The sequence below is a fragment of the Solanum pennellii genome, chromosome 4, assembly GCF_001406875.1.
Source record: "Solanum pennellii chromosome 4, SPENNV200".
Classification (NCBI taxonomy): domain Eukaryota; kingdom Viridiplantae; phylum Streptophyta; class Magnoliopsida; order Solanales; family Solanaceae; genus Solanum; species Solanum pennellii.
In genome coordinates, this window is record NC_028640.1 from 6,659,077 (window position 1) to 6,677,490 (window position 18,414).

General features: G+C 32.4%; 1 protein-coding gene across 1 annotated transcript; it reads left to right on the forward strand.

Moving 5' to 3' along the window:
• The first annotated feature begins 660 nt into the window (after nucleotides 1-660).
• On the forward strand, nucleotides 661-4,421 carry LOC107016239 (receptor kinase-like protein Xa21). The gene is made up of 2 exons (XM_027916194.1): nucleotides 661-3,801; nucleotides 3,931-4,421. The coding sequence occupies exons 1-2, from the start codon at nucleotides 756-758 to the stop codon at nucleotides 4,275-4,277; spliced, it is 3,393 nt and encodes a 1,130-aa protein (XP_027771995.1). The 5' UTR covers nucleotides 661-755; the 3' UTR covers nucleotides 4,278-4,421.
• Nucleotides 4,422-18,414: the final 13,993 nt, after the last annotated feature.

The window sequence follows — 18,414 nt, forward strand, 5'->3', positions numbered from 1 at the left end:
AAGTTATAAACAACATGTATTTAAAGTTATAGTTTCGTGTCCATATGCTTTTGCCTTTATAATTTGCAATAAAAGTTAGTGGGAATCCTCAAATCAATTGATACTCTTTATGAGTACAAGTGGGATGAAATTCTTACCTTTTAAAAAACAGAAACTTTGAATGAAATAATCAAAAGCTAGCACTAAGGCTAAATATAAAATATTTTTGGAAAAGGAAACAGAACTATTTTTGTTATTGCTCTGTTAAATCAACACTTAAAGTGGTACGATATAATTGAATAATATAGAGTCGTCTTCGTTAAGAAATGTTTTACCGCAATGTGATATCTTTCGATAAGAATGGAAATTTCCTCAACAATAGAAAACTACTTGTAACTAAATAAATTGAAAATAATTATATGGTTCCTCACTTCTATATTTTAATTTTTTACTGATTTAGATATATCTTACTTGAGCCGAATGTTTTGAAATTGTCTCTCTGCCTTTAATATATAATAGGAATAAAATTGTGCCTGAAATAATATAATAGAGTTGGCCATACCTTTAATTCTCATCATTATTATTTTTCATTTTATCTATAATGAGAAAATAAATAAATTATAGTCATATAAATATAATGACATATTTAAGACTAAAAATTTCAGTGTGTCTTCATATAAACAACAAACACACCCACAAATTAAATGAAGAGTGAATTGCTCTGTCAACTGAACAATATAATATAATTAAAAAACAAATCAAGCTCTGAATCAATCATGAAGAAGAACATTCTCTTATTGATTCTTCTCTTTGTAATTCAATTTTCTGTATCACTTTCTTTCTCAAATGAGACTGACCAACAAGCTCTACTAGCTTTTCAAAATCTTATTACAAGTCCTAATCATTTTTGGGTCAATAATTGGACCAAAGATACTTCTTTTTGCTCTTGGTTTGGTGTCACTTGTAGTCCAAAAAGGCAAAGGGTTGTGGCCTTGACACTTCCTGATTTGCAACTTCAAGGCACAATTTCCCCGTCTTTGGCCAATCTGTCCTTGCTCAGTATTCTCAATCTCCACAACAACAGCATCCGCGGTGGCATCCCTTATGAACTTGGCCACTTGCCTCGCTTGCGAGTTATTGATATTCAAAACAATCAGCTCAACGGAAGTATACCAACAAGTCTATTTCAAAACCGGAGAGTTGAAGTAATTTCATTGGCTTTCAATGAACTCAGTGGCGAAATGTGGAGAGGGCCATGGTATGTACCCCAACTCAGAGTCTTAAATCTCAGGAACAATAGCCTCACCGGTATAATCCCTCCTTCTATTGGAAATGCCACAAAAATGATGAACTTCAGTTTGTATGGGAATAGAGTCAGCGGCAACATTCCAAAGGAGGTCGGTAATCTGAGCCAGCTTGTATTTTTATCCTTGGTCGATAATCAATTAACAGGTTCCATTCCCGCATCACTGTTTAATATCTCGTCACTACTTGGCGTCTCTCTGACATTCAATAGCCTTTCTGGTCCTCTGTTGCTAGATGAAGGCAATATTGAGTCGAATCTCTACTTTCTAAGCATATATAGAAACCAAATTTCTGGTCGCATTCCTTCCAACATATGCCAACTCACGCAGCTCAAAGTTTTGTCCATGTCTTACAACAACATAATTGGAGAAATACCCAGAAATATTGATTGTTTATCCAAACTCGAAACGTTTTATATTGGTGATAATCTAATAAAAGGGACTATTCCCACTTCATTGGGAAATATTTCCACTCTGCAATATCTTGAGTGTATCGACAATTGGATGGAGGGGAAAATCCCTACGGAATTTGGGAAGCTATCATATTTGAGGGAATTGAACTTTGCCCGTAATTTTAATCTAATGGGTGAAATTCCAGAGGCTATTTTCAACCTATCTTCTTTGGAAGTGATCGCTTTAAATATTAACAACCTTTCGGGTAGAATTCCAGCTTCTACAGGTCTTCATCTTCCGAACCTTAAATACTTTAACTTGGGAGTAAATCAGCTGGAAGGGGAAATTCCATTGTTCATAACAAATGCTTCCAAGCTTCAGATATTGGAACTAAATGATAACTCTATCACAGGAACTATTCCTAACAATTTGGGGAACCTTCGTGAGCTGCGAGAACTGCTCCTACAAGGTAATCAACTTACCAATGAACCAAGAGAGCGTGAGTTGAGATTCTTTGATTCTTTGGCCTATTGTAGGATGTTGCGATATCTGTCAGTGGGCGACAATCCGTTGACTGGCGTTCTTCCCAATTCTATTGGGAATCTTTCATCTACTATTGAAGACTTTTTAATAGGAAATGCACACATCAATGGCCTCATCCCCACAAGTATAGGCAACATAACCGGTCTTACATCCCTAAGTCTTAGCACAAACAACTTGACAGGGAGTATTCCTTCTGATGTTGGTAGGCTTAAACAACTCCAAGGGCTGTCTCTATCTATCAATAAATTGCACGGACATATTCCAGAGGCGGTATGCCATTTATCTAATTTGGTTCAATTATTTCTGGATGTTAATGAGCTCTCTGGATTAATTCCAGAATGCTTCGGAAACCTTAGCATGCTACAACATCTTTATTTGGGTTCTAATAAATTTTCATCAAAATTTCCTTTGAGCCTTTGGAAGATGAGTGGTCTTCTCTATCTAGACGTGTCACAAAATTCGATTGAGGGAGAAGTTCCCCAGGATATTGGAGGACTGAAAGCCATTGTAGAACTACATCTTTACAGTAACCACTTTTCAGGAATGATACCAACCAGATTGGGGGAACTCCAAACCCTGCAGTATCTTGATCTATCGAACAATTCATTTTTTGGCCGAATTCCATTATCATTTGCCAACTTGATAAACTTGGAATTCTTGAATTTGTCTATAAATGCATTGTCAGGTACTATTCCTCAGTCTTTGGAAAAACTCTCATACCTTAAAAGCATTAATGTTTCATTTAATGATTTAGAAGGTGAAATACCGAGTGGTGGTGTGTTCGCAAATTCCACTCTGCAATCATTTCTTGGGAACAAAGGTCTTTGTGGAATGCACATATTGGACATTCCTGCTTGTGCTATCACTAATCATGGAAAACAATCAAAGCTTATGGAGGTTGTAATAAAAATTGTTACACCAGTGATTATTGCATTCTTTATGATATTCTTGTTCGTTTCAATTTGGATAATGAAACGACAGAAGAAAGGGAAGTCCAAAGATGTGGAGAAGGTACAGAAGATCAAGACTCATCAATTAGTTTCTTATCACGAGATTCAACGAGCAACAAATAATTTTGATGAATCCAATTTAATTGGTGAGGGAAGCTCTGGCTCTGTGTACAAAGGCACATTATCTTGTGGAACTGCAGTGGCCATAAAGGTTCTCGATTTGGAAAATGAGCAAGTATGCAAGAGGTTTGATACCGAATGTGAAGTGATGAGAAATGTTAGACACAGAAATCTTGTTCCAGTGATCACTACATGTTCCAGCGACTATATAAGAGCCTTTGTTCTGCAATTTATGCCCAATGGAAGTCTTGAGAATTGGCTGTACAATGAAGCTCGTCACTTGAACCTTCATCAAAGAGTCATTGTAATGCTTGATGCAGCTATGGCAATTGAATATCTACATCATGGTCATGTCTCTCCAATAGTTCATTGCGACTTAAAGCCAGCCAACGTTCTTTTGGATGAAGATATGGTGGCTCATGTTGGTGATTTTGGAATCTCTAAAATTTTAGCTGTCAGCAAGTCCGTGGCACATACAGAGACATTGGGCACTCTTGGATACATTGCATCAGGTATAAAAAATCTACTCTCATTGATTTTTCTCTTATCATAATTATATTGATCCTCTCCAAGTTGTACAAGTAAAAAGAGAATTGTTTTTGTGTTTCAATTGAGTAACTTTTATTCAATCCTTTTCTAAGAATATGGCTCGGAGGGAATAGTGTCTGCTAGTGGTGATGTTTATAGCTACGGCATCATGTTGATGGAGGTTTTGATGAAAAGAAGGCCAACAGATGAAGAGATATGCAATGGAAATCTTGACTTGAGGAAATGGATCACACAATCATTGTCAGGGAGTATGATGGAAGTTGTGGATGCAAATCTCTTTTCCGAGGAAGAACAAATCACTAGTAAAAGTGAAATGTGCATAGCGTCCATGATAGAATTGGCTTTAGATTGCACAAAGGAAACGCCAGAATCAAGAATAACTATGAAGGATGTCGTCAAGAGGCTTACTAAAATCAACAACACATTTTTGGAAACATAGAAGTCATGGTGTTGTTTTGTGAGCTGCAAATCAATGTGATGCTTTTTGTTTCTTTAATAAAGTTAATGTATATTGTTTTTAATTTCATTTGAGTGGTTTTGGACCTATTTTACTCTATGATCTACTTAAAGATGTTTAGCTGCACTATTTTGTTTTTTGAATGTGATGAGTGAATATGAAAAAAAAAAATTAATTCTCTCATTGCAAAATGGTACTATTCTTTATGGTTGCAAAGTAGTTGCTATAGATTATGTACAATCATGATGATTGATGGACAGGGCCGACACAACAACATTCGGGACCTAAAATGAAACTTAAGAGAGGTGTCCTAATATTTTATTTTTGTAATATTAATTTTATAATATTAATTAAGTATACAAAATATTACGTTACAAGGAATAAATTACCTATCGTTCCAAATTACATTTTTATTGAAGTGTGATGTAATGACTTTTAATGTCATTAAGATTTTACATACGTTTCTTAAGAATTCACTTGATCTTCTCTTTGAAGCTTTTTCCTCCTTTCTCCTTATTCTTAGAATATTTTTGGGTAATTAATTTTAAGCAACCTCCAAACTCTCAGCCACAAATCTATATGTTTTTTTATCTATTTCCAAATAATGCAAGTAAATGACTGACCATATAATATAAACATATATTTTATTTCTTTGTTAGTAATCCAAGTTGACCGATTTTTCTTGTGTTTGTCTTTATAAAGTTGGCCAACTAGAGATGATATTGCAATATAAGTTTATGGATATCATTAATTAATTAGTCAAGTACAAATGAGTAAGTATTTCAAAACATCACCCAACTTTAAAACATTATTTTGTAAAGTCATTCAATTTTGTTTTATATCAATAAAATCACTTAACTTTGAACTTATCTTTTATAAAATTACGCAATCAATTTTACCATTAAAACTAATAATTTTACACATGATAAAATCACCCCATCATCCCCGTCAAATATGTCATTGCCCAAGTCAATATCATGAGTTATAGTTGGACTAAGTTTGTCAAACTAATAATTTATCTGTTTGTAAAAGTGCATCTTGGCCCCTTGCTTCTTCACCATCGTACTTTTTCATGTTCTCATAATGAGAAATAGTTTCATCATCATTCATAGAGATGATTTCTTCTTTATTAGGATTTTTCTCTGTTAACACATAAGAAACATTGAGAAGACTTAAGTCGAAAAGTACTTTACCTTTTCATTTCTTGAAATGGTTATCATTGAACCAAAATGACTTGTTAAGGTCTCTTATCTTGACATCCGCGATTTTTTCAATTGTAGTCATCATGAGTCTCCTTAAAATTGTTAGTGAAAAACTTAAAATATAACAAAAGTATACGATTATAATTGAAAATAAAATGAAGAAATAAATTTTTTCAGGCTAAGTGCGGATATTTCACTCTCTTTAAGAAGATTCAAGCTCACTGCAACAAATGTTTTACACCGGCCCAGCAGTAGTTCTCTTGACTTGTTCCCTACAGGATACACAGTCTTCACAAAGTATAATTCAACAGCTCTGGACAAGATTCGAGTCTAAAGCCCACAAAAAAAAACACCTCCCTTCAATTGATAAGAACTCTCTTTTTGACAAACTCTTTCACTCTATATTTTTTTCTTGTGTCCTAAACTAAATGAAGAGTGTTGACACCCAATTTTGATCCTCTTTTCTTCTTATTCGTCATTTTCGAGCTTCTAATTAAATAACGTATAAAATAATTTTGTTTCACAACTATTTTTACTATTACGATTGTTTATCTATTAAAATTATACGTTTTATTATCGAAATGACTAATATTACTTTTTATACTTCTTTTATCGATTGTCGTCAGTTTATTTCAAGTTTCATATTTTATTAAATTAATTATATAAGTCAATAATTTCTCTCTATATTTATAAAGTTGGAACATTGATATTTTTTTATTATGTAAAGGAAAAAGGGTCTGATATACCCCTCAACTTTATCATTTAGAGCTGATACACCCCTTGTTATGAAAGTGGCTCATATATACCCCTACTTGTAAATAAATGGCTCACATATACCCTTTTCCTCTAACGGAAATGAAAAAATAATAATTTTAATCTAAATTTTTATTATTTTTTTCTAAAAAATTTAATCCCATATGAGTAAATTTAATCCTCGTCAAACATATTTATTTTGACTTTTTTTTTGTTTCAATGACTATTTTGTAATTATTATTTTGATAACAAATTTATTTATGTTTCACTAATATTCTTGTAAAACTTATTGTAGATGACCAAATTTTTTCTTCGAATACGAAATTAAATTACAATACACACAAAAAAAATAGTTTAATTTTTTTATTCTTTAAACTAAGGAATGAAAGAAAAAAATAAAATAAGAATAAGAAATTCAAATAATTATAATAAAAGAAGTCAAAAAATAATTTATGTATGAAAAATTAAAATATACCTTGAACTTTGATAGAAGAATCATATGTATACCCCTAAATAATTTTTATAAAAAAATTAGAAGTAATAAATATAAATTTAAAACTAATTTTTTAACTTTCGTTAAATGAAGGGTATATGTGAGCCATTTTGTAACAGCAGGGGTATATGTGAGCCGTTTGTATAACGGTAAGGGCATATATGGGCCACTTTTATAACGAGGGGTATATCAGCTCCAAATGACAAAGTTGAGGGGTATATCAGACCCTTTTCCCTTATGTAAATTATTGGTTGTCATGTTATAACATATTTATTTTAGTTATAAAGTAAGAAGCCCAAAATAATTTTAAAAGGGATTAGTTACGGAGATCTCACCTTTTAGTTTACTTATTACCATTATCTCCTATAAGTTTTACAAATCTTTAAAATTTATCATTTTTCTCTTAAGTCAAAAATGTCATTAATGTATTCGACCCTCTTTATAATGTATCAGCGTTTTGATTTTTTTAAGGGATTTGATTTTTTGGCGATTAATGTACCCGACCTTCTTTTTAATGTATCAGGCTATCAGCGCATGTATCCTGTTTGCATCCTTTGAATGGGAGTAACGTTGCGGTGACTCAATTAAAAAAAGAATTAGTTTAAAAAATTTTAAAACGGGTAAAAGGGGGTTAAAGGAAAAAAGGAGTCGCCACCTAATTTTTAGGAAAACTAGGAAACCAATTAACAAATTAACTTAAAAGATAGTCTATGAAACCAATTGATCTAGGTAAGGGGTTCAAATTATTTCGAAGGGAAGGGGTTAGGCATCCTTCGAAATCCACAATTGTGGTTCCCGACTGGGTTCATTTTTCAAATTGAGGAGGAGACAAAATTAATGTACGAGTATAGTAATCATACAATATACACGAGTAATATGATTAAATAATAATATCGACCTAAGATTTGCCTAAAGTCAATATATACAAAATAATAAATAATACAATTTGAACTTTGTCCGAATAACTTCGATGGAAGCAACTTCGAGATACCTATAAAGACACTTAGTAAAAGTTTTAGTAATAAATAAATATAAATAAAAATGAATTAATCAAATAATAATTTAATAAATAAAATTCGTCTTATGAACATGGGAGGCCTTTGAAATCGACGATAATTTCTTCATCGGCCAATTTTAACAAAACAAATAATATGAACTTAACTAAATTTTCGTCTTTTAGAATGGAGGCCTCCAAAATCAACGGAGAGATTTTCTCCAAGGCCATTTTAACTCGCTTCACCGAGTAAAATATAAATAAAATCAAATGAGTAGCTAAACCAAAGGAAAGTAACTAAAAAAATAACTAATAGTGGAGAAACGACCCAATAGCAATAACGACAAGTAAGAATTTTTTTAGCAAAATGAACCGAGAAAATAAATAATCAGAGTCACATATAACTACAAAAATTTATAACAATTAACCAAAAATACAAAATCATAAAGCCTATTCATAATAACAGAAACTTCTCAAAAACACATAAAAGTTCAAGTTTAAGAAAAGAAAAGAGATAATTAAATGCTAATAAACTAAGAATAGAAAAGCATATATTAGTAAGTAACAAGAACAATCAAACAATAACATAAAAATTGAAACGAAAAGGGCAACAACAACTGTGATAAAACCAGCTATGTGAGCTGGAAACTATCTCATTCCTCCATTAATGGAGGTTGAGCTTTCAGCAACAAACGAGGGAAGAAGAAGATGCCTTTTTAGATTGAGAAAAAATACTTGTATTGATCAATGTAATGTAGATGTATGTATACACATCAATGAAAAACTAACTAAAAGATTTAACAACTCAACAAAATACAAAAAATGTGAATGCTTAACTAACTATAACTAACTACTTGAATGAATAGTACTAACTAACTAACTAGTAACTAACTAACAATTAAGCTAGTTTTATCACCCCCCCTCAAGTTGGAAGTGAGCTACTTACAGACAACTTGTTCAATAAACTAGTATGTTTAACTCCAGTTAATGCCTTAGTGAAAACATCAGCCAGCTGAGAATCTGTTGGAATATATTGAAGTGTAATCAGTCCTTGTTGTAGCTTTGTCCTGACAAAATGACAATCAACCTCTATGTGTTTAGTTTGTTCATGAAATACTGGATTCTTAGCAATGTGTACTGCTGCTTGGCTGTCACAAAATACATGTATAGGTAAAGAAACTGTCACTGAGAGTTCACCAAGTTACCTTTCCAGCCACACTACTTCTCCTACTACTTGTCTCATAGCTCTGTATTCTGCTTCTGCTGATGATAGTGACACTGTGGGTTGCTTCTTAGACTTCCAACTGATAGGACTATCTCCCATGAAAACCAAATAACCACTCACAGACTTCCTTGAATCAGGACAAGAAGCCCAATCTGAGTCACAATAAGCACTGATGGTGATATCAGATTTATTATTGATAAAAACTCCCAAAGTAGGATCATGTTGTAGGTATCTGAGTACATGATAAGCTGCCTTTAGATGAGGCTCTCTAGGAGATTGAATGAATTGACTAAGATGCTGGACACTGTATGCTATATCCATCCTTGTGTTAGCAAGAAAATTAAGCTTGCCTACAAGTTTTCTGTAGTAAGTAGGATCTGATAACAGTGTGCCTTCTGTGAGTCTCAGTTTCTCAGTAGGGTCCAATGGTGAGGTGGTAGGCTTGTAATGCATAGAATCAAATTCCTTCAAAAGATCAAGAGTAAACTTTCTCTGTGAAATGAGAACACCATCCTGTCTGTACAATATCTCTAAGCCAAGAAAATAATGTAGTCTTCCTAAGTCTTTTATTCTGAATTTCTCATGCAAGAAGACTTTCAAAGACTCAATCTCCTTTATATCAGTACCAGTTAAGATAATGTCATCAACATATACAGCCACAAACACTAAAGATTTTCCATTTTTCTTGTAAAACAGTGAATAATCACTCTCTGAATGAATGTAACCCTTTGAACAAAGACTATTGGCCAGTTTTTCATACCATTGTCTACTGGCTTGTTTTAAACCATATAAAGACTTCTTCAACTTGCAGACCATATCACTACTGTCCACTACCAGTCCTGGGGGTAATTTCATATACACCTCTTCATTCAAATCACCATGTAGGAAAGCATTATAGACATCCAATTGATACAAGTTCAAACCCTTCTTAACTACCAATGAAATTAGAGTTCTGACTGTAGTCATTTTGACCACAGGTGAAAAGGTTTCATTGTAATCTATTCCAGCTTGTTGAGTGTATCCTTTCACCACCAGTCTAGCTTTGAACCTTTCTATGCTCCCATCTGCCTTGTGTTTAATCTTATACACCCATTTACATCCAATAGCATTCTTTTCTTTTGGCATCTTAACCAACTCCCAAGTATTATTAGCATGCAATGCATCAAATTCTTGTTTCATTGCTGCTTGCCAGGCTGGATTCAGGATTGCCTCTTCATAAGATGTGGGTTCAATATCATGTGAAACATTATGAATTAACTGCTGACTCTCAGAACATAGTGTACAAAAAACATACATGATCAGGGTGATTTGTGAATGATGTGAGTGAATGTTGAGAATCAGCAACATCATTTATAGGTGGAGAGGGATGTAGCTTAGGTAATGAATAATTGTAGTCTTTTAAGTAGCTTGGAGGGTGACAAGACCTAGTTGTTCTTCTAGGTGTAAAGGATACATCATCAAGGACAGGTACATTTGGTTCAGTAGAAGATGCTGTAGGTTCAGTGATAGTTGTATGTTCAATACTTTGAGATGTTGTAGGTTCAGTGATAGGTATATTTTCAGATATGGGAACTTGATCACAAGTGACTTCATCCAGTGTGTGAGAATTCAACATTTCATCATTAATAAAAGTATTTGTTTTACTAGACATGCAAGGCAACTTATCAGAATGATGGACAAGGAATTGTAACACAGAGTTAAAATTGGAACCAGCAGGAGCAATAACAAAAGGAAGAACAGTTTCATAGAAAAGAACATCTCTAGACACATGAATTCTTTTGGTAGCCAAATTTAAGACCTTGTACCCTTTTGTATTAAAGGGATATCCAATAAAAATGTGAGGCATAGTTCTTGGTTCAAATTTGTCTTTATGAGTTTTTAAAGTAGTTGGAAAACAAAGACATCCAAAATTTCTAAGATGAGAATAAACTGGTTTCTTTTGATATAACAGCTCATATGGGGATTTGCCTTGAATAAGTTTTGTAGGCAATCTATTAATCAAATAAGTGGCAGTTAGAACACATTCTCCCCAATATCTCATAGGCATCTTTGATTGAAACAATAGTGTCCTTGCTGTATCAAGAAGGTACTTGTGTTTCCTTTCCACTACCCCCATTTTGTTGTGGTGTGTAAGGACATGATTTTTGATGTATTATGCCTTTTTCTTGAAAGAAACAGGTTGCTTCAGTACTTGAGAATTCCAGGCCATTATCAAACCTGATGGTCTTCAGTCTGGTGTGAAATTGGTTTTCTATTAGAGATATGAAGGCTTTTATAGTATGAAGTGCATTATTTTTACACCTAAGAAGTTGTGTCCAAGTAGCTCTACTGTAATCATCCACCATGGTTAAGAAATAGTGATATCCATCATGTGTTGGTACATTATATGGTCCCCATAAATCAATATGCAACAATTCAAATATTGAACTAGTTGCAGTGACACTTTCTGGGAATGGCATTCTAGTTTGTCTAGCCATTGGACAAATTGTGCAAGTGAAAGGTTGTTTGTTAGAAAACTTTAAAGGAATAGTAGATATACCTTTCATTTTCACAAAAGGCACATGTCCTAATCTAGCATGCCACAAGAATTCATTGTCTTGACTGAGAGAAAAATTAGCAGCTGAATTTGAAATATGATCAGTGGAACAGGCTTCTTTATTGAGTATATGAGAATGTCTTACACATGGTGGTGAAAACCTTTTACAGTAGTTGAGAAGAGAAACAGGTTGACACTTTTGATGAGAAACAACATTATCATTTATAGATGGAATGTGACACTTTGGACAAAATAAATACAAACCATTCTTTGCCTTACCAAGTGCCAGAGGGCTCTTCAGAGAAGGGCCCTGCAGTAAGCAAGAACCACTGTTAAAACTAACTATTCCTTTGAGTTGAATAGCTAAGCAATAAACTGATATTAAGTTGAACTTGAAGCTAGGTATGTACAATACTTTATACAGAGTTAATGTTGAATTCAAACAAACATCACCAATTTCAGTCACTTTAACTTTGTATCCATTTGGTAAAGTGATTAAGAAAGGATAAGGCAGAGTCTTAAGGTTTGTGAGGTTGTCTTTTGTGTAGGTCATATGGTGAGATGCCCCTGACTCAATGATCCAAGAGCCAGCAGTCAATTTATTACATTTACATGACAAATCACCTATCTTACTAATGGAAGAATAGCAAGCAAGTATACCTGCTAGGCTTGCAACTCCACTTGACATATTGTTTGAGTAATCAACTTCATTTCCAACCTGCAGGGTTCCAAGTAGATTGAGTAGTTGTTCATATTGGCCCTTTGACAGATTTACTGGCACTTGTTTTCCCTGCTCAAAATTTTCTTCACATTGACTTCCATCACCTTCAGAAGCATGTACATTTGCTGCAGATCCTTTGCCTCTTCCTCTTGGATTTCTTGTGTTGGTTGGGTAACCATGGAGTTTGTAGCACCTGTCTTTGATATGTCCAGTTCGTTTGCAATATTCACAAAACATATTTGATCTATTTCCAGTACTAGAGTTCCCCCTAAAAGTATTAGTGTTGTTGTAATTACCAGTGTTGTTATAGCTCCCATTACCTCTACTTGTGCTTCCTCTATGAGAGCTAGAATTAGTGTTGAGCCCTGCATTATTTTGAGATGACATAGAAGCATTCAGTGAGGTAGACTCCAAAACCATATGATTTAGGGGCTTCATTTCCCTCTGCCTTTCCTCCTGTGATAGAATGGCAAATGCCTGTGCCATTGTAGGCAAAGTAGAAATCATGAGAATGTTCCCTTGCACAGCAGTATACATCTCGTTTAGACCCATTAGAAAATGTATGAGTCTTCTGTCTTGCTCAGCCTTATACATTTTTACTTTTCCTCCACAAGTACACACACAACTACACTGTGAATTAACATCAATAGTATTCATTTCCTCCCATAGTTTCTTCATTTTAGTATAGTAACCAGTAACATCCAAAGTACCTTGTACCAAATCATTTATTTCCTTCTGCAATTGATATAGTTTGCATCCATTAGTCTGATCATATCGATCTTCCAATTCCTCCCACAGTTCCTTAGCATTGTTAACATACTGTAGGCTATCTCGCAGTTCTGGGGAGAGGGAGTTTAGGATCCAAGATGTCACCATATCATCACATCTTTCCCACTGCATGAATGATGAATCTATAAAGCTTGGTTTCACAATCTTACCATTAATGAATCTAGTTTTATTCTTAACAGACAATGCCCTAAGAACTGCTCGTCTCCATGACCTATAGCTAATTCCATCAAACACAACACGAAGCAAAGTAGAAGCAGCATTCTCAGATGGATGTAGATAGAAAGGACTATTGAAATCTGGTCGTTTTGAAGAATTATTGGCATTCACATCAGCTGAAGCATCACCCATGGAGAACAAATTGACAAAAAAACCAGAATGCAACAATGAGAGATTGATGAATCAGCAACAAGTAAGCAAAACAGAGAAGAGAACAAAAAAAATCGATGGATCGATTTGAATAAGAGAAATCGATGGATCGATTAACAATTAGATCAAGAGATCTAGTGTGAGCATCCTTGCTCTGATACCATGATAAAACCAGCTATGTGAGCTGGAAACTATCTCATTCCTCCATTAATGGAGGTTGAGCTTTCAGCAACAAACGAGGGAAGAAGATGCCTTTTTAGATTGATAAAAAATACTTGTATTGATCAATGTAATGTAGATGTATATATACACATCAATGAAAAACTAACTAACAGATTTAACAACTCAACAAAATACAAAAAATGTGAATGCTTAACTAACTATAACTAACTATAACTAACTACTTGAATGAATAGTACTAACTAACTAACTAGTAACTAACTAACAATTAAGCTAGTTTTATCATGTTTTTCTCGAGGTTGCAGAGGTCGGAAATCGTGGTCTTTTGGGTCTAATTTAGAGTGCTGGTGGCTAGTTTGGTGGTGGGGAAGTTTTTTGAAATCGGAAAAAATGGAGAAAGGAATGGGTTAGAGTATTCTGGGGTGAATTTGCCGAATTTTGACAAAACTTCGCTGAATTTTTCACTCGAAAATAATAAAACAATAAAAATAAAATAAATTGAAAAATAACTCCTAAAAATCTTATCCACCCCAAAAAAAATCTAATGGACCAATTATTCTATATATAGGAAGTTGAAAATCATGGGCTCAAGTTATGAGCTTGAGGTGATGGACCCAAAAATTGTTGATTGATACAATATCTGTGTATGTAAATTGTATTCGAATTTGAATGAATTCTTAGATTGCGCAAAATATCAAAATAAATATTAACAATGTAACAGATAAAAAAATGAATATGAAAAAATGTAATAAACGTAATAAATTGCATGAAAAAAATGCAATTTAGCAGAAATAATGATTTTATAAAAAATGAATAAATATTTGAACGTCTGGTTGTGACAAAATAATTTAAACATAACAATTGATAAAATACTTTGAGAAAGATAATGATTATCAACAAATTTCATTATGATAAAAACATGTATTTTGAACTATTTAAAATAAAATTCCCAACATGTATTAATTTTAAAACTATCATACTAAAATTTGGTGTCAACATGTCCGATCCTCTTTTTAATGTATCAGAGCTTTGGTTTTTTGATCATTAATGTATGTAACCTTCTTTTTAATGTATCACCACTTATATTACTATATATATTTTGAGAAATTTCTGTAATTATAAATTTTTAAGGAATAGATTATAATTCTACCTTAAAAATACGAGATTTCTGTAATTTTCCGGTTAAAAAAAAAAGCTAAGAAAGCATCTGTCCAATGTTTTTCCATTGACATGCTTAATGCCATCATTTTCGTGCAAGTTCTAGAAAATTGAATACACGTCTCTATCTTCTTTTCCCACTTTCTTGCTTCAAGGTTTCAAAAGCAAAGGCAGAGTTACTATTTTAATAGAGGATCTGTACAAATCACGTGAAGAAAAACCATGTTTACGGGGATGGCTTAAAATAATTAGAGGCTTAAAGTGAAATTTTAAATAAATGTTTAAAATCTGAATAAATTTCATATATATTTATTTAAAAATTATTTTTCGAACTTTTAGATTTCAATAAGAGGCCTAAGATCTAATAAACTTCATATATATTCCTTCCGTTCACTCTTATTTGTCATGTTATACTTTTTAAAAGTCAATTTGACTAATTTTTAAAGTTAAATTAGATTATATTAATTTATTATTTCAAACAAAAAATTTAGATATTCAAAAACTATATGAAAAGTACTACAAATTACAATTTTTTGCATATCAATATGATGAAAATACATCTTAAAATATTAGTCAAAATTCTTAAAATTTGACTCTATAAATAGAATTATGACAAACAATACCAAACGGGGGGAGTATTTATTTAAAAATTATTTTTCGAGCTTATTGGAGGTAATTTTTTGCTTAAAATTTCATAATAGATGTTTTTTTCAACTAACTTTTTTTTAATTATTATTTATTATTATTATTATTATTATTTATTATTATTATTAGTACTAGTATTATTATTAGTTTTAGGTAAGACTTTATCAATTTAACATTAGAAACCACTTTTTTTTTATTGGGGCCATTACAATATGAATTGTTAACATAATTTCTAGTAATAAACTGACAAACTTTAAATAAAAACAAGAGTTAAAATCATAAAAATTGATTCAAGAAGTTGATAACTTGGTATATTCTACTTTAATATGTTTGTTATATTGCTTGAAAATTTAAGAAGAAATTAAAAAATAAATTTTAATTTGTTTTATTCAACACTTTCCGATTATTGATTCTCTAGAACGTTGACACCAAATTAATAACGGAAAAGGGCCTAAAATACTCTCAAAGTATTGAAAATGGTACAAAATTACCTTCCATCCACCTATTGGCTCCAAAATATCCTTTTCACCCAACTATTGGCTCCGTAATACCTTGTCATACATCTTTGGGTTCAAAATATACCATTTATTTAACGGTTTCAAATTTAAACTGTTTAAATATTTTAAAAATACTTGGCGCTCAACTATTGGATAAAATTTAATTTATTAATATAATTTATAAACCAACTCACTACCCACCTATTACTAATTAAGCTCCACCCAATTAATATATCATTTCTAATATCAAAATCGTCTTAAACACTACTAAAGCACAAAGAAATTATCGATTTCTGAAAATGACATTCAAAATTATTTGAGTCCGAATTGAAACCTCAATTAAATTTAGATTGAGCCGTTTATTTAGGACACTTCCGATAGGATTCTTTTTCAAGCTTGAATTCGAAATTTATAATTAAAGGTAAAGAAGTAGCACCTCTCGAATTAATTCATGCACTTTTTTAAATATAATTTTATAGATATTTATTTTTTTATTTTAAATATTAAAAATTTAATATATTATTTTTTTAAAAAAAAATTATCTATTAAGTAACATCACATAATTGAGGTGAATAAATAATTAAGATGAACATAGTTAGACTTTTAAGTTTATCGGTAATTTTTGTTTAGACACTTGAATTATAATATGTTTTTGATTGAGGACTTGAATGTATGATAATGTACTTTTATAGGCATTTTCGCCTCAAATTTTTATAAACATTCATTGGTAGTAGTTTTTCTGTTGTGCATGAGTAATGGAGCGGATTTATTAATTGAGTGTGGTTCAATTAGTAATGGGTGGGTAATAGATTGGTTAATAAATTATATTAATAAGTTAAATTATAACAAATAGTTGAGCGTCGTGTATTAAAAAAATATTTAAATAGTTTAATTTAAAATCGTTAAACAAGTGGTTAATTTTGAACCCATAGGTGGATGAGAAGGGTATTTTGGAGCCAGTAGGTGGATGAGAAGGGTATTTTGGAGCCAATAGGTGGATGGAGGATAATTTTACCATTTCTGATACTTCAAGGGTATTTTAGGCCCTTTTTCGGCAAATGGCAATTAAGCCACAAACGGTAATTAGGAATGGACCGTCCACGCACTTGATAACCTTTGGCAATCAATTTTAATATTACAAATATTAATGTTAAAATGCTAATAAGACCAACACTTTATTTTCTAGGGAATGCATTAAAGAGCCACTATGTCGGAGCCTAAAGACTCTAAACCGAAGGGAGGTGGTCACGAGCTTTGCCTATATAGCTATTGTTCATCATGAACTACTTTTGGTAATAGGTTCTGCTAGGGGTGTCAAATGGGTGGGTTGAGTTGAAATTGAAAATATTTCAATGGGTTGAATAGAAATCAGGTTGGGTTTTACCCGCCCAAGTTTACTTTGGGCTCAAATGGGCTAAAAACGAGTTGAGTCTTGACCCTCCTAAAGGATGTTAAATAGATAATAATTCGTACCTTCAATTTCAATTTCCGCTCAATAATTTTTTGTTAAAAAAGTAACAAATTGATAGATAAATCCTAAAGGATGTTAAATAGATAATAATTCGTACCTTCAATATAGGAACATATCTTAATAAAAAGTTTTAAAACGGGTTGAAATTGGAAATTGAATTAGACTCAATTGAGAACTTTCTTCAAATGGATTAAGCTTGAACGGATTGAGATTGAATTCAATTCAAATTATATTGAGCCCAACCCTTTAAATTCTGGACGATTTGGGCGGATTACCTATGTGGATTCATTTTTGACACCCCTAGGTTTTGCTATCACTGGTTCAACTAAAAAGGAGTGTGTTGATATATTGCTAAGAATTGCAAATATTGATACATTGAAAAGGAGCATGATGGATCAAAGAATTGTTCTTGTTATACCATTTAATTAGTTCAGTTGTGTTCTTCACTGTGTCCAGCCTTATCATGGTGAATGTGTTTCGTTTCGTCTTGTAAATATGTATAATTAGGATGTTCCTAACGGAACTAAACTAAAGTTTTGAGCTCGAAGAACACTGTGTGCAATCTTGCTATGGAGAACTGCTACCACTGATCCAATTGCAGATTTTGATAGATTTTATTTGGAAGTTTTGTTACTGTCACATATACAAACACAAATGTTGTTTGCTATTTAGTATCTTGTTAGTGTTTCTACTTAATATCCTATATTGTATTGCTACTTATATCGTATTATTATTGTTACTTAATGTCGTGTTGTATTGCTTTTTAATGTCGTGTTATATTATTTTTTAATATCATGTTGTATTTCTACTTGCTACTAATAGTGTGTTGTATTACCCTAAGAATTTGCTTAGATTAAGCGGGCCATGACCCAACGGCCATTTGAGTCCAAAGTAAATTTAGGCAGATTATAACTCAACCCGCTTTTTGTTGATAGTTTACTTCAAATATTGACTCCTATTTCTTGACTAATTAAAATAAAGGTTGAATCCATAGGTGGCCCCTTAAAGTTGGCACAAACTTTCGCTTAGATATTTTAACTAAGCTTTGTTTATATAGTACACCTCATGTCATGCCTCACTATGTCATTT

Coding starts and splice junctions, on each gene's coding strand:
- LOC107016239 (XM_027916194.1), top strand. CDS start 756: ATGAAGAAGAACATTCTCTTATTGATTCTTCTCTTTGTAATTCAATTT. Junction 3,802..3,930: donor TCTTGGATACATTGCATCAG/GTATAAAAAATC, acceptor TCCTTTTCTAAG/AATATGGCTCGGAGGGAATA.